This window comes from Lathyrus oleraceus, chromosome 4 (genome assembly GCF_024323335.1).
Source record: "Lathyrus oleraceus cultivar Zhongwan6 chromosome 4, CAAS_Psat_ZW6_1.0, whole genome shotgun sequence".
Lineage (NCBI taxonomy): Eukaryota > Viridiplantae > Streptophyta > Magnoliopsida > Fabales > Fabaceae > Lathyrus > Lathyrus oleraceus.
In genome coordinates, this window is record NC_066582.1 from 263,850,242 (window position 1) to 263,872,316 (window position 22,075).

The 22,075-nt window shown below is 35.5% G+C and overlaps 1 protein-coding gene across 1 annotated transcript; it reads left to right on the plus strand.

The window, feature by feature from the left end:
- The first annotated feature begins 8,522 nt into the window (after positions 1-8,522).
- On the plus strand, positions 8,523-11,329 carry LOC127074993 (mitochondrial carnitine/acylcarnitine carrier-like protein). Its single transcript, XM_051016430.1, has 4 exons — positions 8,523-8,672; positions 8,916-9,000; positions 10,181-10,572; positions 10,680-11,329. Exons 3-4 carry the CDS (start codon positions 10,181-10,183, stop codon positions 11,179-11,181), a joined length of 894 nt encoding a protein of 297 aa, XP_050872387.1. The 5' UTR covers positions 8,523-8,672; positions 8,916-9,000; the 3' UTR covers positions 11,182-11,329.
- Positions 11,330-22,075: the final 10,746 nt, after the last annotated feature.

Sequence of the window (22,075 nt, forward strand, 5' to 3'; positions counted from 1 at the left end):
TTAGTTAGGTGATGTATAAGATCAAGAATTAACATTTTCTATGCATAAATATCATATAATTGTGTTTATACCTTTTTTTTTGATGCAACTGACTCGATTTGCTGCGTAATCCCCTTATATTTTTGGTCTCTTATCTTTTGAAGATAGAATTGATATTTGTTTAGATGGACATGTTCCATTGTCGTAGAGGGATACTTTCAAATATCCAGCATCATCATCTACGCGAATGAGGCTTGACGACAATGGAACATCTCCATCTAAACAAATATCAATTGATACTTTCAAGTATCCCTTGCCCCTTGCACGAATGATTGACTTCATAATAGCCATTTTACCTGTAATAAAGAAAACAATTAAAATCAGATGACAAATGTAAAAACAATTAAAATCATAAAAGTCATTTTACCTGTAATAAAGAAAACAATTAATCACCTTGATCTCCAGTGTTTTCATCAATTACTTTGTTGGAAAAAAGACTAGGCATAAGGAATGGCAACATAGAATCAAAACAGATGAAACAATAACCACCTTAGCACTACGAACGCCACTGGAAGAAACCATTCCAATGAAAGAAAAATAAAACTAAAAGGCCATAAACCCAAAGAGAAGCAGAAAGCACAACCAACCTGCTCTGCTTTATTAAAATTGGAAACACGACAAGAGGAAACAACCGTATTTATTAAAATTGGGTTTCTATAGTCCATTAGATTCTCACGCCTGCTCTGCTTTAATAGGTCCAGAGTCTTTACTGCTACTCTGCAAATCATAGGGCTAACTGTCCCATGCCTACTCTGCCGAACGCAAATAGTTTTACCATACTACTCGTACAAGTTAATACTGATCACAAAGTAGCAGTAGGCATGGGACAACTAGCCCTATGATTTGCAGAGTAGCAATAAAGACTCTGGACCTGTTAAAGCAGAGCAGGCGTGAGAATCTAATGGACTATAGAAACCCAATTTTAATAAATACGGCTGTTTCCTCTTGTCGTGTTTCCAATTTTAATAAAGCAGAGCAGATTGGTTGTGCTTTCTACTTCTCTTTGGGTTGATGGCCTTTTAGTTTTATTTTTCTTTCATTGGAATGGTTTCTTCCAGTGGCATTCGTAGTGCTAAGGTGGTTATTGTTTCATCTGTTTTGATTCTATCCCCCGGTTCAACATTCTCGTTACTTTTCTCACCATGCAAATTCCAACATGTATAACTTTGATCAATTCCATGCCTCATTAGTTGCGATGTCAACTGAACTGCGTCAACCCGTTTCCCATAACAACAACCCAAGCAAGGACATATCATTCTACTGGGGTCTTCGGCGTGCGCAACGGCAAACTTAACGAATTCTGATACCCCATTCTCGTACTCTCTCGACAATCGATTGGAAGACATCCATGTATTATCCATTACTAATTAGAATAAACAAAAAACAATTTCAGAAGAGAAACCAAAAATGGGATGAGACAAAACAATTTCGCTTTATTGAGTTAGTCTCTGTGCAGGGCATTCATGTCTCCATTTACTCTATCAAATAACATCCATACCTAAACTTCTTAAGTTACTAACTACGCTATGTACGCTAAGTTACTAGAATCAAAGGTTTCTAATGTCTCTATAATGCAACCATAACCGAACCCTAACAACAGTCTTTGAATGTGATTCATAGCGATATCAAATTCAGCAATTTAAAAACCAACCGTCAATTGCCTAATAAACCCAAACTATTTAAATGACTATGAATATTGAAACTTTACAGGTCGAAACAAACGTAGCATAGACAACAATAACATAAAACTGAAATGGGGCAAAGCTAAAACAAAGCAATAGTGCAAGTAATAATGTATGCATCGTGTACCTTTGATTGGTAGAAGGAGGAAACGTCGTAGATCTAACAGAGGTGGAAGGAGAACGCCTTAGAACCCTAACGTGAAAAAGAACGAAAATAACAGAGAGTGAAATAACAAAACGTGCAGTATGTTATAATTTTAATGTTTACTAAAGGGGACCTTAGAGGGCGCTTGTGGAAAAAAAGCGCCCTCTAAAGGGGGCCTAAGAGGGCGCTTATGAAAGCGCTCTCTAAGGCTTTCCAAAAGCGCTTTATAAACTGGAAATGCACATGGACTTATAGAGCGCTTTTTTAAAAGCGCCCTCTAAGGGTAACCTTAGAGGGCGCTTTCTAAAAAGCGCCCTGTATTGTTGTCCCTCTATCTCCTCCTTATTTTTTCGCTTCACCTTAGAGGGCGCTTTATTACAAAAGCGCCCTCTAAAGTGCGCTGTCTATCTCCTCCTTATTTTTTCGCTTCACCTTAGAGGGCGCTTTATTACAAAAGCGCCCTCTAAAGTGCGCTGTCTATTACTCCTTATTTTTTCGCTTCACTTTAGAGAGCGCTTTTGTAATAAAGCGCCCTCTAAGGTGCGCTGTCTATTCTAGTTTTTGGCGTAGTGTGGTGTGATTGTGGAAAGTTCTACGCCTTCCGTATTCCTTGCTCCCATGTCATTGCGGCATGCGCACATACTCGCCATGACGCTTACAACCATTTATCTGATGTTTACAAGGCCATTATCGTCATGAATGTGTATAACAAAAGCTTCTCAGTGCTACCAATTGAGGAATACTGGCCTCCATATGAATGTGACATAGTTTGGCACAACGATGAGATGCGAATAAAGAAAAAAGGAAGATCAAACAACACGCGTATTAGAATAGAAATGGATACGACTGATAAAATGATAAGATTATGTAGTATATGTCATCAACCAGGACACAATAAGAACAAATGTCCCAATCTAGGAGCAACATCTGCATCATAATTTAGTATCTCCTTTCAATTTTTGTAACCTTGGATTTTTATATATCATTATCTTTTTGTTACAACAAGGTTAACAACAAACATCACTACAATATAAGCAAACTTAAAACATAACATTTCTAACTGATTACAATAATCAAACTGATGTCATCTCGTCCAAACATCATTTCCCTAACATCCTTATTAGTTTTGACTCGCACCCAACCAAATATACTATCGAGTCTCTCAATAGTTCTAATTTTTTTCCCTTCTGGTATTTTTCCATCTAACCAACGAACCAGATCCCTCTTCAGTTGATCGAAACTACAGATGTTCCAGAAGAGCATCAACATCAGAGACTTGTCTCTCGAGTAAATCACTTTTCCATAGGGACAACGAACACCAAACGTATTTGCAATATAACGAAATGAGATATGGAAAAATGAATCACACAACACATCTATTTATAACTAAAAAATTTCACATTACACTGAGGTGTCAGACCAATTGACGCCTCTTCTTCAAAATAACACATGGGCGCCAATTAGATTGGCAGCACCATGTGATGTAGCCAATTGACGCCCCCACTTAAAGTTTAAGGGTAGACGCCAATTGGTTTGACGCCTATGCCTTACGTTTTTTTTTTTGAAATTGGGGTAGTTTAGGTTTTTTTTTGAAAACTAGGTTATTTTAGAAAAGTTTTTGAAAAAGTGGGATATTTGAGTAAAAAAATTTCAATTGGATTCACATGCCTTCTACATGTAAATATATTTTTTTTAATATAAATATTTAAAATTATTTAAAAAAGATAATTATTTGAAAAAAAATTCTTAAAAAACATGATTATTTTAAAAAAAAACTTTTATTTCATGTTTTTCTATAAGTTTATTTGACAGCATATCTTTATATTTAAACAATAAATATATCTTTTACAAATTTCATCATGCAATGCATTTATAACTTCTTTTTTTACGGTTAATACTTTATGCATTTGATAGATAAAATAAATAAAATACAAACATGAAACATTTTCCATTCAGATTTTAACAACAAAATTAATAATTAAGCCAACTAAGATTTAGACGTCAAATAACCTTTGAAAATTTAGAAAATAATAGAGCATCACCAACCCAATTCTTTAATCCAAGCAATCAAATAAAACTCTTCCACATATCATAGGTGAGTTAAGGAACCATAATCTTTAAATCTATCAATTTATGGATAATTTCTTTAGCTTTATCATGCATTGTTCAATTATACTGGTTCTTGAAATTGGTCAAACACATCATGCGTGAAGGATTCTTTTGTTGAGTGGAAAAGAGAATTTGATATACAACAACCATTGTTGGATTTTCACTCGTAAACACATTTCCTTCATCCACACCTCTTTAGGACATTTCAATAAACATCGTGACAACAAACTTAAAGTATATTAAACTTAAGAACAACAAACAAATTTAAAACAGACAAGAGAACATAATAACAATAATTACAATAGATACACTAACACAATATCTTAGCGATTTCGTATCTTCCGGTGGTGGAGGCTCAGGTGGAGGTCATTTTCCATGTCCGTATAGCTGTGGACCATTTGTTGATGCAAATGGTTTTGGAGTAGAGAACACATTATCATATTTGATTTGGGTAATGAGAGCTTGGTGGTTGTTGACTGGGAGGAGAGAAACCGTGATGGAGGTTGGTGATAGAACAAGATATAAGAATAAAAGAGATGAGTGGTTTAAAGGAATGGTAAGGATAGAAGAAAAAAATCACAATGGGGGAGAACCCTCCATCGGGGAGAAGAAACATCCATGTTGGAGGAGATGAGCTATGATCGCGGAGGTGAAACCCCTACAAAAGGGGAGGCGGCACTCAAACATATGGAGAAAAAACCCTAATTTTCTAATTTTTTATTGATTCAAAATAAAACAAGGGGAGAAAAGTTAAATGAAAAATAGTATAACTTATCTTTTAGAATTGATAAACTAATATAAAATCAATTCACTTCTTATTTGTTAAATCTTCATATAGTAAGAACTGATTCTAAACCCCTAATTTTTGGAAGGAAAGAAAAATGTTTTTTCTTGGAAAGTTTGTTTTATTTATTTTTAATCAATTTGGTTATGTGCCAGATTGCTTTAAAATAAAGATTTTCTACTACCATCCAATGTAGCTGATAACCCCTAATTTTCTATAATACTAAAGATATTATTTTCGTTTCGTTAAGCCAATTCAGTTGGTAGACGTGTAGGGGCATAAAGTGCACGAATGTGAGTTCGAATCTGCGATATTCCACTTGTTCACCTTTAAAAAAGCGAATTCAAGTCACTAGATTATTTGACCAAAAAAAATACTTAAATATCCTTTAAAATTATTCTACTTGGTAAATTTCTTTCATTAATAGCCACTTAATTTAACTTGGTAATCTCTTTTTCACTTAAAACCCTAGTTACACACGTTTTTCTTCCGTGATTCTTCTTACCTTGCGTCTTCTTCAAAATTTATACACATAATTTTCTATTTACATCATATAAGAAAAAATAGTAAATTATAATTAAAAAAAAGTATTCATGGGTATTTATGGCAGTTCGTCATTGCATATATTTAGTCGAAAAATTGGAGCAAAACAAGTGAAAATTGAGCTAAAATGAAGAAGAATGACCAAAGAAGGAGGGAAAAAAAGTTAAGTGTGAAAATTGTGAACTTAGTGAAAATTTGAGTGAAAAGGGAGCAAAAAGCGTGCAACCACTGAAATAATCATGCGCAGCATCGCATGCGCGATAGTGACATAAAGGCTGCATTGCACGATGCAAGTTATCACGCGTGCGATAAACACTTTTTATGGGCTTTTCTGATGCGTTATGGTCCATTTTAACACCTTAAAAAGAGGATTTTCTGCACTTTCACTAGGGTTACAAAATTGGGAGATCAAGACACGATTTTGAGAGCACACATGATGATTTTTAGAGCATTTGAAGTTATTGAAGGCCATTACTTCAATGGATTTCATATGTTATTTTCATATATCAATTGTGGTATTGTTAATTGCATTATGAGTAGCTAAGCCCCTCTAGGTTAGATTCTGTTATGATGAACCTATTTCTATATTGTTGGATTCTATGTTGATTTGACTATTGTATGAACCTTTTGATCTATAATGTCATTCAATTGCTTATTGTTTTTAATGTTTTTTATGTAAGATACTCTTTTAATCTGATTTTGGGCATATAGGAAATACTGACCATTAGTCTATGTGTTGGACCTACGACAATTGTTGTGCTTACGTTGATTGAATAGGAATAGGAGACCCCGAGTAATGGCATAGAGAATTAACATTCTATACATCGCCTACCTCTACTTATGTTGGAGAACTAGGGATAGAAAACTCCGAGTACTGAATTGTGAGTTATTTCGTGAGGGATCGACTTTAACGGTTTTGTTAACTCGTTGTGGTGTTATAGTGATAAGACCATTCATACCAGGCATCAAAAATCAACAATAGAGGAATAAGGGATTCTAGAACACAACATGACCACTTTTGTGATATTGTTTACTCGTTTATTTACTTCTCAAATTGAAACTCACCCCCCCCCCCCCTTTACTAGTTTTCTATACATTACACATTTTATCTTGCTTGACGGCAGTCCCCGTGGATTCGATCTTTTTATTACTTCGACATTATCGGTACACTTGCCGAGAACTCATCAAGTTTTTGGCGCTGCTGTCGGGGACTGTTGATTTTTCAACATGGCGACGCTTGTGTAACATTTAGTTTTTTAATTTATTTTTGTTTTCAATTGTAAATATTTTTATTTGTAAATATTTTATTTTTGTTTCTTCTTCATTTTCCTTTTTCTATTTGTTTTTCTTTTTAGTTCTATTCTTGTTTTTTTATCTAGTGCAGTGCTACTAAGATATTCTTCTTTTTGTTTTGTATGCGAGGTTAAGAGTTGAAAAAGAGAAAGAGAGGTAAAAAAGGAAAGTGAGGTAGTCGATGAAGAAAGAGTTGAAAAAGAGAAAGAAGAAGAAAAATTCACACCATCTGATGAAGAAATAGAAGTAAGAATAGAAGAAATGGAGGTGAAAAATATATGTAGGAAAAGAATAAGAATTCAATATGAGGATTATATAGTTTTGGATGAAGCTCCAAATTCAATCATTCATTTAGACGTAGATATCCAACTATAAGATCTTCAACAAAAGAATAGTCCTACACCTAGCAACAAAGATGATAAAAGAGGATAAATAGATGAAATATTAGATGAGATTTATGCCTTGTTCGATACTATCAAACTGAAGAAAATATGGAAGAAAAATCTTTAGTTCCTGAAAGTGATGAAATTCCTACCAAACAAAAGGAAGAAGAATGATGATGTGTTTTTCGTGTCATATATGTCGCCCTAACATAAAAAACGAAAGATCAAACTTATGACCTTAAAGAAGTGTTGGGTGGGAGGCAATCCATCGGTTTTAACCATTTTTTTTACAGAATCTACTTTATTTTTATTCGAGACCGTCCAAAAGAGGAATTAGCTACTCGAGCATGACCCTTCCATGAAGATCTATATTGTCTTTAATAAACAAATTTGTAGTTGTTTTGATTTTTTTCTTCAGATTTGCAAGTTTAGAACTTTAACTTTGAACGGATGATCCAAAAAGAAATTTGATTATAACAATAGCAACTAGCAACTTGAAGGCGAATGATGAAAAAAGAACCAACAGACTTGTACTAAACTTACAGATACCTCATCTAGTAAGGTTTGAGCCAAATATTTCCATTGTTCACTTTTTTTCTTTATGAGTGTATCCATATATTATTATTTCATCTGATTTGATTTATTTCCGATTAAATTATCTGGTTTGACTAACATACGCTGAAGCATTTCATAAAATAAAATAAAGGCATTTCATAAAATAAATTTAATGAAATAAAGGCATTTCATAAAGTAAATTTTACTTTGGTTGTGTAGTTAATCAAATAAAGGCATTTCATCTAGTTTGATTTATTTCTGATTAAATCAAAATAAAGACATTTCATAAAATAAATTTTACTTTATTTCATCTGGTTTGATTTATTTTTGATTAAAATAAAATAAAAATATTTCATAAAATAAATTTTACTTTGGTTGTGTAGTTAATCAATGAAATTTTTTGTTGTGAAATATGCTATTTGTTGTAGTGAAATCTTTGTTTTGAAACCAACTCAACACTTACCATTCATGTATTTTCTAATTTGAATATTATTCATTGACGTCTTTTAATTAAATGGAAGAATATTTTACATACTATATATTTCTTTAAATTTAAGATATCTCACATTTTTAAAGAGTGAAATGCATCTTCAAATAGATTACACAATGTTGATTCTTTTGTTGATTATGATACTTGGTGAGATTCACTTTTTATTTATATTTTTGAAAGAACTTTGAATGATAAGTTGAACATGTTAAACTATGATTACTAATTTTTTGATGGGTTAGATTTTCCATCTCTCCGATCCTTTTTTTTTAATTTAATAAATTAACTTTATTAAAAATTAATATATTCATCTTTTCATCAACAATAATTATGACTATAATAAATTTAATTAGGGTAATTGATTAAAAGTATTACAAAAGTATTTTATTTTTATTTATAGTCATAGAATTTATTATTATTATTATTATGTGTGGCATGGTCAAACATATAATTTATTATACTACATACTTTATAGATTTTGTAAACAAAAAGTAAAAAGTATGAACCTAGTCACAATGGTAGGAATGTCCATAACTATTGAGATTGGACAATATTAAATTTCAAGCATTTTTTGTTACAGTAAGGAATCACCCATTTTGATGAAACAAAACGCAACAGAACAACAGTCACTGTTCGATTCTTGTTGAATAACGTGAGTGGCCTTTGCTGCCTCTGATTCCTAATCTTCCCTTTTCCAACCGCATTTCTTCTTTGTCCTCTTCTCAACTAACTTGTGGCTCTCTTATATTCAATTACCGTTTTGTTACATTTTTTTTTCAGTGTCTTTACATTCTACCACGTCACTATAACGCATCTGTACCAGATAATAATACAACGTTCTTGTTTCGTTAAACATTCTACATTGGTTGATGATAATGTTTTTGTTTTCTCCCAGGTTCTTCTAACGGTGGAAATTTTGGAGATTTAGCTTTTTTTCAACCTTTGCGTCGTTTGATTAGTTTGGACTCTGCTAAAGCTCGGTAAGTTTCTAGTCTTACATCGAAGTTGTTATGCACAATTGCTTTTAATAGTGTCTACTCGAAATCAGTTTCGTGTTTAATGTCTGTTTTCGTTTTCGTGCTTATTACATGTTGCCTTTGCTGTATTTGTGTATTTGTCCATGTAGTGGTCCGCAGCGTTTTAAATTATGGCTTGCCATATGCAATTGCGACCACGGTATTGCTGTTACTGTTTCCTCCACAATAGCATCACATTGCAATTGCGGTGTCATTAGGCATTACATCAGACAACTTTGGCTATGTTCATTTAGATTTTCTCATCAAAAGTTAAAATTTCTGAACCCTAGATCCCAATCTCCTTTAGATCTAATGAAAAATCTTACTATCAACACTCTCTCAATAGTATATTTGAAACACCTCCCAATCAATATTCACGCATTAATAGCCGTAACGACTGCTGCCATCGCAATGCCTGCAACCGTGACCATAGTTGTAACTGTATCAAATGCATTTGATTGCAGTTCTACTATGCAATATCAATGATCGCTCACATTATTTTTTTGTTGTCGAATCTTTCTGGCGTGATATTTATGTACATATATACATAGAGTGAAGGATTAAGTGGAATCTATGTAGAGGATATATCAATGATTCAATATTCTTTCTTGCCTATGATGTTTCTTGTATATCTATAAACTTTTAAGTCCTCTTTTGATAAACAGAACTTTGATTTGATCGCTAAGCTTGTTTTAACTATTCATCAAGTGTATAGTTGTCCTGTCTGCATGGTTCATATTGTGGTATTATTGAACCCTCTTAGAAGTGTTTTAGACAACAACATTGAATATGCAATAAAGCAAAAAACATAGGTCTGTCATTAAAATCGAAAAAACTGAAGAGTATGCACCCCAGTGAGTTATTGATAATTTCAGTATTTGATCATGTGAAGTTTGGCTTACTTGCTAGCATGCATTGTCATTGTGGCCTATGATACCGCCATGTCTGACAACCACTATTGACAATTTGTGAATGGATGACCGCCATGGTGGCACCATAGGCCGCAATGGCGTGTTTATATTCCTGAATTTTGGCCTTCCGCCAGATTCCTTCATCCACCATCGACAACACTCTTTTAGTTTAATACTTTTATATTTCATTATCCTAATTCTTTGTTTTCCTCTTTGGAAACTATATTTTGTAGATGGGAGACGTGGCTAAGGATCTTACTGCCGGTACTGTTGGAGGGGCTGCACAACTAGTATGTGGACATCCCTTTGACACCATCAAGGTCAAGCTCCAAAGCCAGCCTACACCACTACCTGGTCAGCTTCCCAAATATGCTGGTGCATTTGATGCCGTCAGACAGACAATAGCAGCCGAAGGTGCAGGCGGTTTATACAAAGGAATGGGCGCCCCACTCGCTACGGTAGCAGCCTTCAACGCAGTCTTGTTTACAGTAAGGGGGCAGATGGAATCACTATTGAGGTCACATCCAGGTGCCCCCCTCACAGTGAGTCAGCAGTTTGTTTGTGGAGCTGGAGCTGGTTTTGCTGTTTCCTTTCTTGCTTGCCCAACTGAATTAATCAAATGCAGGTAGCTCTGCTGTTCTCATTTCCTTCCTTTTCTCTTCGTAAAATTTTCCTCGATTTTGATCTCTTTTGAAAATAATAATCTTTTTGTTTCTTTATGAATATCATAAGGTTGCAAGCACAAAGCGCACTAGCTGAAACAGGAACAGCAGCTGTGGCTGTTAAGTATGGAGGACCAATGGATGTAGCCAGACAGGTTCTTCGGTCAGAGGGGGGCGTGAGAGGTCTTTTCAAAGGCCTGGTTCCCACAATGGCACGTGAGATACCTGGAAACGCGATAATGTTTGGCGTATACGAAGCATTAAAGCAACGGTTTGCAGGAGGTACCGATACCTCTGGCCTAAGCAGAGGCTCTCTGATTGTTGCGGGAGGTTTGGCAGGTGGTTCGTTCTGGTTCCTTATTTACCCGACCGATGTTATCAAAAGTGTGCTTCAAGTAGACGATCATAAGAACCCAAAATTCTCGGGTTCATTGGATGCTTTCAGAAAGATTAAATCTTCTGAGGGAATCAAAGGCCTATATAAGGGTTTTGGTCCTGCAATGGGAAGAAGTATTCCTGCAAATGCAGCATGCTTCTTGGCATATGAGATGACAAGATCAGCTTTAGGATGATTAGTTCTTATGGTAAAGCTTGATATCAAATGCTCATGTTTCTTTCTTTTCCCTTTTGTTCCCAAAACCTTTTCATTCCATCAATTACCATATGGCTACACATGCTTGTCTTTTGTTATTGCTTCAATAAAAAGTAGTCATTCCTTAACATGAAGTTATACATACATCCTTATCATTGAATTTGTTTCATAAAGATAAACTAAAATTGTAAGTGTTGTCATTTTGGAGTAAGAATATATATTGTGAAACATAATTAATTAAGAGCATATTTGATATGAATTATATAAAATGTGATTTTGATGTTAAATAATTTAGAGATTAATTTTTAGAAATTATAAAAAATAGAAATTGTTTTGGGTTTGTTTATAGAAACGAAAGTTACTTTTTTTTTTATAAATTAGTTAGTAATAGAAAATAGATTTTTAAAAGAAACTGCTCCTAACAACTTTTGATTTAAAATTGTTTTTAAATTTTTTTAGATTCTTATTTTTTATGAATATGTAATAAACTTATGAAAGCTTACAAAACTGATTTTTTTTCAAAAGCACTGTTTTTTACAAAAATAAACGGTAAAGTCCCTCAAAGAACATCATACAACAAGATATATTTCCTTCGTATTAAAATTTAAGTAAGTTTAGTTGAGCAATTTGTAATAAAATATAAGTGAATGTTGGTTATTTAATGTTAGTATACTAAAAATAACATTAAAAAGCACTCTCTTGATAATTCATTAAATAAGAATCTCTTTGTGAACCTCTGTTGAGCCTGTATTAGAAATATATTTCATTCTTGGAATCATAAGTATATTAGTTTAGATGGAAGGGTTGTTCTTCTTAATTATGTTCTCAATTTTATTTCTATTTTCTTTTGCTATTTTTTCAAAATGTCTATAAAAGTGCATAAAAAGTTAGTCAAGATTTAGAGGAGGTTCTTTTGGGGATGTGTGAAAGGATACTCTAGATTAGACGGTCCTATGTTTGCAAGTCTAAGAAGAATGAGGGTTTACGAGTTAAAGATCTTCGGCTAGTTATCTTGCTCCTTTAACCAAGTGAAGATGACATCTTCTGTCTGATGCTTCTGGTCTTTGGTTTGATATCCTTTCTGCCATGTATGGTGCCTCCCTTGTCTCCTCTTGAAGTCCAGGGACAGTCTTTCAGTGATTCTCTATGTTTTCTTGTCGTGGAAAGGAATGTCTCTTCTTGGATCTAAAAAAGATGACCATCCTAATTGGTTCGAATCAGGTTTGACCAAGAAGGCAGTGTCACATTTTGAAAAATACGATCCTCTGAGAGGCGTTCGCGCGCTTGCGAAAAATGATTCGAATAGAATCGCCACCGAACTTTATTTATTCCAAGGAAGGAAATGAAAAATATCGATAAAAAAAAGAATATGATCGTCGCAACCAAATTCGAGTTCGGAAGTCGATTACACAAGGGAAATGTGTCATATCCAAAATTTTGACTAGCTTACCTTATATAGTTTTAAAGAGCTTTTTATTTTGAATGAATGAAATAACTCTAGTGTAGTGGATGCGTTTAGCATAAAGATTTGGATTCAAATCCCACATTTCTCAATTTTAGATTTTTTTTGTGTTTTACCCTCATTTACATTATTTTTAAAACTAAAAATTGAATTTATTATTTTTTTATATTTTATTTTCAAATTTTTATTAAATTATTTTTTTAATAATTAGTATTTTAACGTATTTTTAGTCTAAAAAACAAAAAATAAAATCAAAATATCTTTTTCTTTTGGTTTTTTTACAAAAATAACCCACTTTTTAAATGAAATTTCCAAAATACCCCTGGTTTCAATTTTTTTTCCAAAATACCCCATTTTTAGGAGGAGTCTCCAATTGAATTGGCGACTCCACTTAAAACTTGAATGGAGGCGCCAATTGGATTGGTTAGGGCAGGTGCCCTAGCCAATCCAATTGGCGCCCATGTGTAGGTTTTAAAAGGAGTCGCCAATTCAATTGGAGACTCCTCCTAAAATGCACCTTTTGTCTTATAAATAGATGCGTTGTGTGACTTATTGTTCCACATCTCATATAATCATTTGGCTATCATGTTTGATGTTCGTCGTCGATACGGAAAAGTGATTTATGCGAGAGACAAACCTCAAATGCTGATGCTGTTTTGGAACATCACCACGTTCGATCAACTGAAGAGGGAGCTGGTTCGTTGGTTAGATGGGAAAATACCAGAAGGGGAAAAAATCAGAAGTATTGAGAGACTTGACAATATCTTTGGTTGGGTGCGAATGAAGACTGATAAGGATGCTAGGGAAATGATGTTCGGTCGAGACGATATCAATTTGATTGTTATAATCAGTTAGAAATATTAATGTTTTCAGATGTTTTGTACTGATGTTTGTTGTGAACCTCGTTGTAACAAGAACTTAATGATATATAATGATTGAATGTTACAGAAATACAATGTTACAAAAAGCTTAAGACCTAGATGATGCTCCTCGATTGGGACAATTGTTGTTGTTGTGTCTTGGTTGACGACAGATACTACATAATCTTATCATTTTATCTGTGGAATCCATCTCTGTTCTTATACGTGTGCTGTTTGGCCTTCCTTTCTTCTTTCTACGCATCTCGTCATTGTGTCAAACAATATCACCTTCATATGGAGGCCAGTAATCCTCCATTGGTAGTACTGAGAAGCTTTGAGTATATACATTCATGATGGTGTTGGCCTTGTACACATCAAATAAATGGTTGTAAGCGTCTTGACGAGTATAAGCGCATGCTACTATGTGTAAGACCCCAATTTTGTCCCTAAGATCCCTCATGGCATCATAACATTGCACTTGCATTGCCTAAAGGATCATAAGCATCTTGGTTCCCTTTGCCTTTAGGTGGGACCTCTTGTGAGTGGTTTGAGATCACCAAGCATGCTTGAGTTGTATATCATTACTTTTCTCATTTTGTTTACTAACCAAAAGCACAAAAATATGTCACTAACATCTTTTGTTTGTAGCTAGAGCAACACAAGGTTCAAAGCTTCTAGGAGATCATTTATGCAATGACATGGCCAAGAGAAGATGAAAGCAAGCATGGTATTGGTTCCCAAAGCTCTCATCCATCAAGTATGCCTCACTAGCATCTCAATTCATCATTTTGATCAAAGCAAGTCAAAGGGTTTGAGAGTGGTTCCTCATGGAAACCCTAATTCATCTGTGCACCACAATGCCTTGCTCATGAAGCAACCTCAGTCCATGGTCAAATACAATCAAGGGAAGTTCTTTAATTCATAATTTCATGCATATTTTATCTTGTTTGAGTGTCCTCAATCATCAATTCATCAAGATATGAGTCATGGCCTTGAGAAGTTGATCAGTCAATTCATCTGACTATTTTGAAATGTATTGAGACCTAACTTTTTATGTGTTGGTCAAATGGAGATGGTTCCAAAAGAAAAAATGTTCTTAAGGACAATATGAACAACTTTCATGTTCATCAAAAATTTATTTGAAGCTTGGAAGGTCATCTCCCATTCCAATACATTATAGGTCATTTTGACTGAAACCCTAATTTTGGGTCAACTTCCCAAGGACATAACTCATCCATTTTTTATGATTTTGAGGTGGGATCAAATGCATTGGAAAGATTAAGATGTCTAATTAAAATGTTATGTTTAACAAAATTTCAAAATATCAAAGGAAATACATGTGATCATGAAAGACATTATAGGTCCTTTTGGATCAAATGCATTGAAAGGCAAAAAAGTCCAACTTCAAGTGCCCATAACTCTTTCATCAAAACTCCAAATGATGCAAAATTTAAGTCCATTTTTATTGTATTGAAAAGGTCTACAACTTTGATGTTGGAGGTGTTTTCATTTGAGGCTTGCATTATCAAAACAGAAGGGCTTGAACATTGGCCAAATTTAGAAACTTTGCCTTTTCATGTTTTGCACCTTGCACTTTAAACTCCAATTTCACCAATTTCCACACTTCAAATGGATTTTTTCCCAACATAACAATTGTTCCTTACATCAAAACCTTTCCAACCATTACTCACATGACCATTTTTGGATTTTCCATGTGTCAATTTCGAAGAGGTGAACATTTAGGTTCAAATATGGAATTCACATCATAACTTCATGCACAAGCCAATGCAGCTCTAATCACACGTCCAAACCATTGGCATTTGAGTTCAGCTTGCATTTCCATCCATTTTTGGGCTTTGCACGCGCCTGTACAGGCCCATGCATGAAGAGTCCAAGTTCCACGCACATGAGTTTTCTCCTTGCTTGCATCAGCCTTGGCTATAAATAGCATGCTTCATTCTCTTCAAGAAGGAACCTAATGGCGCCTAAGATGCTGCACAATTGAATCCATAACCGTTACCAAAGAAGCTATTTCACTTTTCTTCAAAATTTTCAGATCCAAAATTCAACTACATCTGGTTGAATCCTTGGATCTAGAGCTTCTAAACCTTCATCCTGCAGCTCATTGATTTTCTATTTTGGCAAAGCAAACAAGGAATCGAGCTCAAATCTCCAGAATTCAAGTTTGTTCTCCAACTGGTATTTTCTTCGAAACTCATCATATATTGATCCATTTGCCTGGCCAAAGTGTTTTTTGAAGTCCTCACTTGAGAGGCAAGCTAGTGGTAGCTTCAATTTTGTTTTTCTTTGATCTGCATTTTTCATACCTGAATCTTCCACCTCAGATTTCTTAACCTATAGGAATCTTGAGTGTGATTCAAGGTTACAGGGGTGATGTACATCACCCCAACTTCATTTTGGTATAAGGATCGTGCAAAATGGTGAAGGTTTGAAAACCTGCAAATCTGGCCGGAATTTGGAAGCTCACCGGAGAAGAAGGTGGCTCCGGTGGCCGCCCATTGCCAGTTTGAATCTGGATCATTGGATTTCATCTCCAGATTAAATCCCAACCTTTCGATGTTATGACTTTTGCTTAATCAGCGTGTGGTTGCATTGACCTAGACTCACCATGAGCGGGCGCTTCAGGACCATCAGATTGGCCACGTCAATTAATGGACGTGATCCAACGCTTCCTGATTTTCCACTTTTTTTAATTTCTGATTTTATTTTCTTTATTTCCTTTTATTTCAAAAATTCATATCTCTCTCATTTTTAATCCAAAAATTATGGGACCAATTGCATTAGTCTCTAAATAATTTCTAGTTTCTTAAAATGATTTTTTATTTTTTTATTTTGTCATTTGATATTTTTTATGAATTTTCTCTTTCCAGGTTGTTCTTAATTCATTTTAAATAGTTTTTGATATTCAAAAAATACAAAAATATTTTCCTAACCTATTTGAGTGATGATGAATCTATGAAAAATATTCTCATCAAATTTTTAATTGATTTGAGATTTATTTGAGATTTTAGTTCAATTTAGTTATTTTTATTCATTTTTAATTGATTAAAAATAGTTTCTGACTTTTAAAAATGCTGAAATTTTTTGTCAAACTTTGTTTGACCTTGTTGAACTTGGGATAAATTACTTGGACCTTTCAAGGTTGATTTGAAGTAATTTTGAAGTTTGACCTTTTTTTTATTTTTAATTCAAGTTTATTTTAATATTAAAAATGCCAAAAATATTAGGCTCATTGTTTGATCTCCAATCTCCATCTCATTTCTGATTTCTTATTGTTTGACTTTGACTTTCAATGTCAATTGGTCAATACATATGGATTGATACATCTTATTTCATCTTATGCATTTTGATCTTTCCATTTCCTTATCCTTTCTTCATCTTCTTCTTCTTTTTCTTCTTCCTTTTTGATCAATGAGTTGAAGGTTGATAAGTTAGCATTGATTAGGGAGACTTAATCTTCCTTGATTCAAATCTAATTCATCTTGATCAATTGATCAAGTGAATGGCTTTGCATTAAGGATAGGTTGTTTTCTAAATCATGCAAAAGGCTTAAACCAATACAAGATCAATTCTCTTTTTCTTTTTTGGCATGGCAAGTTGTTGGAACTTGGTTCACTAATCAAGACTTCTAACTTGTGTTGTTGCCTACATTATTATTGACCGGCCTCAGATAGTTGTGACTTCTACACAAGTCCAATTACGATTGCTTAACATAGCACTAAATTTGCCTTATGGCACACTAACTACTAACACTAACCATTAACAACTAACATTTACTTTTTGCTCTTTACTTTTATGCAATTTACTATTCTTGCACATTTTATCCATTTGCTTTTCTCTTTGCTCACTTGAGCACATGTTTATGTTAATGCCATTTGCCTTTTGCTCACTTCAGCACATAATTGTGTATATACTATTGTGCTTGTGTTTTTGTTTTGATTGTTGTGAACCAAATGCAAGGAATTGGACTTAGATCTTAGGACATTCCCTATGCAAAAATGGAGAAATGGACTTAGTTTCTAGGACATTCCCTATGCAAAATTGGATTAAAAGGACCAAGCCTCTAAACTCACCCTTTGTCCGTTCTTGATTTGCTTCATAAAACTCTTTGATGTGTGTGTTCTTGGGCTAGGGATTCCACTTTGATTCAAATTTGGGGAACCACTGCCATAAGCTTCTAAGAAAGAGAGATCCAAGATGCATTGAGGAGTCTTCCCAAGAGTTCATTTGATTGATGATTGCTTGAATCTATTATTGTGATTGCTTATTCCAAAGGATGGGAGCTACTTGGATCATCCATATGATCTCAAGAGAGGAACTCCATGGTGGTTTTGTTTCTTTATCCCTCACCTTTTTGCTTTGCTTAGGACTTAGCCATTCTTCTTCTTCCCTCCACTCTAACCCAAGCCAAAACTTTTGTGCAAACATTCAACCATTGTTTCCAAACATTAGAAAGGTAAGCCTTATGCTTTTGATTTTCAAACTTTCTTTTCATAATACTTATTTTGAATTGAATCTTTAAGTCCACTTTGACCATTTTTGTATATACTTCTATTTGGTAAATATAACCCATTCAAATGTCTTTTTGTGGTTTCAATGGCCACTTTCTAATCAAAACTTTTTTCATAACCTTTAGCTATTAGGTTTGAGTTATCTTTGTGGTAGATGTAATACTCACCTATATCCTTAGTGATGGACAATGAGTCTTCCATGCTTATTATAGGGTTAACCTCTCACTAGCATGTTGAAGCTATCCTCACATGGTGGATTTGTGGTTTTAGGTTGAGTTTTCTCCCTTTGATAACAAAAGACCTTAAGGCTTTTGGATCAATCAATTCACCAACTCATTTTGAGATTTTTACCCCGAACTACTAGGTTTTGATCCTAATCTTTTTAAGATGGTACGTAGGCAATGGGTTTATCCATCCAAACACAAAAAATGTAAATAACTTGTATATTCTCTTCTCATCTCTTCAATCATGTTTGCACAAATAAACTTTCACAAAACAAAAACCTTACAACAAGTATGAAAAGGGCTCTCTAGGAGTACCTAGGATGTTTTGGGTGCCTAACACCTTCCCATTACATAACCAACCCCCTTACCCAGATCTCTGTTTCTCTTTTACTAGTTTTTGTTAAAACTTTTAGGTTTTTGTTCGCTTTCTAACCATTCCTTTGGATAAATAGAAGTGCGGTGGCGACTTGACTTATATGGTTTACCTTGGATTTAGTCAATATCTCTAATGGTAACGAATACCCCGCTACAGAAAAGTGGCGACTCTGCTGGGGACTCCCTAGTGGGTTTTGCCTACTTTTCATATTTTTGTTGTATTGTATTGTATTGTTTTGTGACATATTTTTGTGCAATTTGGGATTACTGTATTGTATGTAATGATTGAATTGCTTGAATATTAATTCCTTGTATGCTTGGTGATCTTTGTGAGATGAGTTCTATACCCGAACTCGAGTGCCCTTAGGATAGGAGAATGGCGTAGTCTTGTTGACTTGTGTGGAGTTATTCCTTAGCAAGTTGACTTGCAAGTCCATTCACTTGGTGGAGGTCATGTTGGGATCAATAATGTCACACAAGTAAGTTGTGGTTAGACATTACTCTTTCCAATATAGACCTTAGAAGCCAAGGACCTTAGTTTACCAAGCCCATCTTGGCCTATTCTTAGGATGTAGTGTGAAAGTCGTTCAAGTGTAAGGTTTGATACGATTGTTATGCGATACTACACTCATAAGAGTCTCTCTTGAGAATATTTTTGGAAAACGAGTAGTCGTTTATCCGATAATATCCGAAAAATGGGATGATGACTATGGGAACCTCTTGTAGAACATGTTTGGCAGGTTTAAACCCTAGTACACTCCCTTTGGGTGGTTCTTAACCGAGACTCCATGCTCGTGACTCGCAACAAACCCTTGATTCATGGTTGATCCGTTCATGTATCCTTAATATCAATGGAACTTGGGTGTTGATAAGGTGAAAACCATAATCCACCAAAATGGATGATTGATATTAAGGATAATATGATCCATCCCATGACCTTTGTTTGGTGTGCTTTGCTTGATCCTTGAGTGTGATTGTTGCATTCATGCATTCATGCACCCTTTTGCATCCATATCATCAATAATGAAGAAAATTTTCAAGGAACTTAAGGGGTTTATTTGCAAAATTTTCAGACATGGAAAGACAAAGAAGGAATACAAATAAGTACAGTTTCAGACAACCAGACTTGAAAGGGTTAAGGAATTTGACATCTTATGTATTGGATCCCTTAGGTTTCAAGGCTCGTTTTGGAAAGCTTCTTCCTCTTCTGACTACTCAGGTGGACGAAGGGTTGATGAGTGTATTGGTGCAGTTTTATGACCCTTTGTACCATTGCTTCACGTTTCCGGATTTCCAGCTTTTGCCTACACTTGAGGAGTACGCCTACCTTGTGGGCATACCTATTCTAGACCAGTTACCGTTCAGTGGCTTGGAGAGTATTCCTACTTCTCGAGAGATAGCTGATATGCTTCATATAGATGAATCTCTGGTTGGTGCTCATATGACTACCAAAGGTGGAATTCAAGGTCTCCCTTCTGAGTTCCTCATTGCTCAAGCTACTATGTATGGGAAGGCCATGAGTGAGGACGCCTTTGAGGCCATATTTGTACTTCTCATCTAAGGGTTAGTGTTATTCCCCAACGTCGACAAGTTTGTGGATATGAACGCTATTAGGATTTTCTCTACTCTTAATCCCGTTCCGACTCTGTTGGGTGATACCTATTTCTCTTTGCATATGAGGAATGCAAAGGGTGGTGGTGCCATTGTGTGCTGTTTGCCTCTGTTGTATAAGTGGTTTATTTCTCACTTACCTCAGACGGTCGCTTTCAAGGAGAACAAAGGATGTCTACGGTGGTCCACGAGACTTATGTCTCTCACTAATGATGATATCTCTTGGTACAACCGTGTGTATGATGGTGTGCAGATTATCGACTCTTGTGGTGAATTCTCCAATGTACCTCTTCTTGGTACATGTGGTGGGATTAACTATAACCCTGTTTTGGCACATCGTCAGCTTGGGTTCCCCCTAAAGGATAAACCCAATAACATTCTGTTAGAGGGTGTGTTCTTTCAGGAGGGTAAAGATCCCCAAGGCTTGAAGGGCAAAATGATCCGTGCTTGGCGCAAGATCCATAAGAAGGGAAGGAAAGAGTTGGGTCCTAAGAATTGTGTTGCTATGGAGTCTTACACTGCTTGGGTTAGGAAGAGAGCGTCCGAGTATCTCATGCCTTACGAGTATCCAAGACCTACACCTTTGGTTATGGCTGGGCCTCCAACCCTCCCTGACCAAGGAGTAGAGGAGTTAAGAGACGAAGACTGATCACGTGCTTGGATCCGTGAAAGGGAGGAGTTGCTTCAGCAGATTAAGGAGGATGCTTTGATAAAGTTCCTCGAACATCAGGTTATTGATGATCCTGATGATGCATGGACTTCTCTACTTCCTCAGTCTTCCAAGTTTTGGAAGAGGAAGTATAATCGACTCGCCAAAGAGAAGGCAGATATGGAGGTAGCCTACGAGAGGGAGGTGAAAAGGCTTCGTGCATCTTATCTTCCTGCATCTCGAGCTTTAGATGATTGTTTATAGGGATCCATAGGATGACTATTTTCCTTTTCTCTTGTATATGATTGACAATGTTGTACTTCTTTTCCCCGATATTATTTGATAAGATATTTCCATATGTGATAAATGTTTAATATTTCCAAAAATTTGCAAATAGAACCCTAAAGTTCCTTTGAAAATAAAAGAAAAAAAATCATATGCACGAGCATTGCATGCATCATGTGCATAAGCAGGTTTTGTTCCCGGCTTCTTGTCCTGTGGTCTAACTCTGTATTCTTTATTTATTTTGAAGACAAGCTGACTCACCGGTACTACACCAGAGCCAACATTTCAAGACTGATGGATCATCTGGAACAAGAGAACCGTGAACTGAAAGAGGAAGTGGCCAGATTAAGTGCCTTGATGGAATCATTCATGGCTGCCCAAAGCCAGTCTTCTCCGACACCTTCAACTCCTCCCCAGAGGACAGTCATCTCTGAGATTGTCTCCTCGACTGTGCCTGCAGCCAGTGCACACTTTGCTCCAACGTCCATGCCAGCCGGGTTCCCGTGGGGGATGCCTCCCAATTTCATGCCTGAGGGTCCTGCTCCCACCTTTGCTTCTATGCTGGCATCTAGCCCGGTCCTTGTTGTTCCTCCTCCTGTCGTGCATACTCTGCCCAGAGTGGACGACACCATCTATCATTCTGAGCCGTCTGAGGGTCCAGATGTCTATGAGAAGATGGACGCTATGAACGATCAATTTCTTGAGCTTCGCAAGGAATTGAAAACTCTCAGAGGAAAGGATCTTTTTGGCAAGTCTGCTGCCGAACTATGCCTGGTTCCTAATGTGAAGATTCCTGTGAAATTCAAGGTCCCTGACTTTGAAAAGTACAAGGGAAATACTTGCCCTCTCAGCCACCTGGTCATGTATGCCAGGAAA

What these genes read in the sequence shown, in the direction of transcription:
- LOC127074993 (XM_051016430.1), top strand. Translation starts at nt 10,181, where the DNA reads ATGGGAGACGTGGCTAAGGATCTTACTGCCGGTACTGTTGGAGGGGCT. An exon ending in ACTGAATTAATCAAATGCAG is followed by an intron (nt 10,573 to 10,679) that starts GTAGCTCTGCTG and finishes GAATATCATAAG; the next exon opens with GTTGCAAGCACAAAGCGCAC.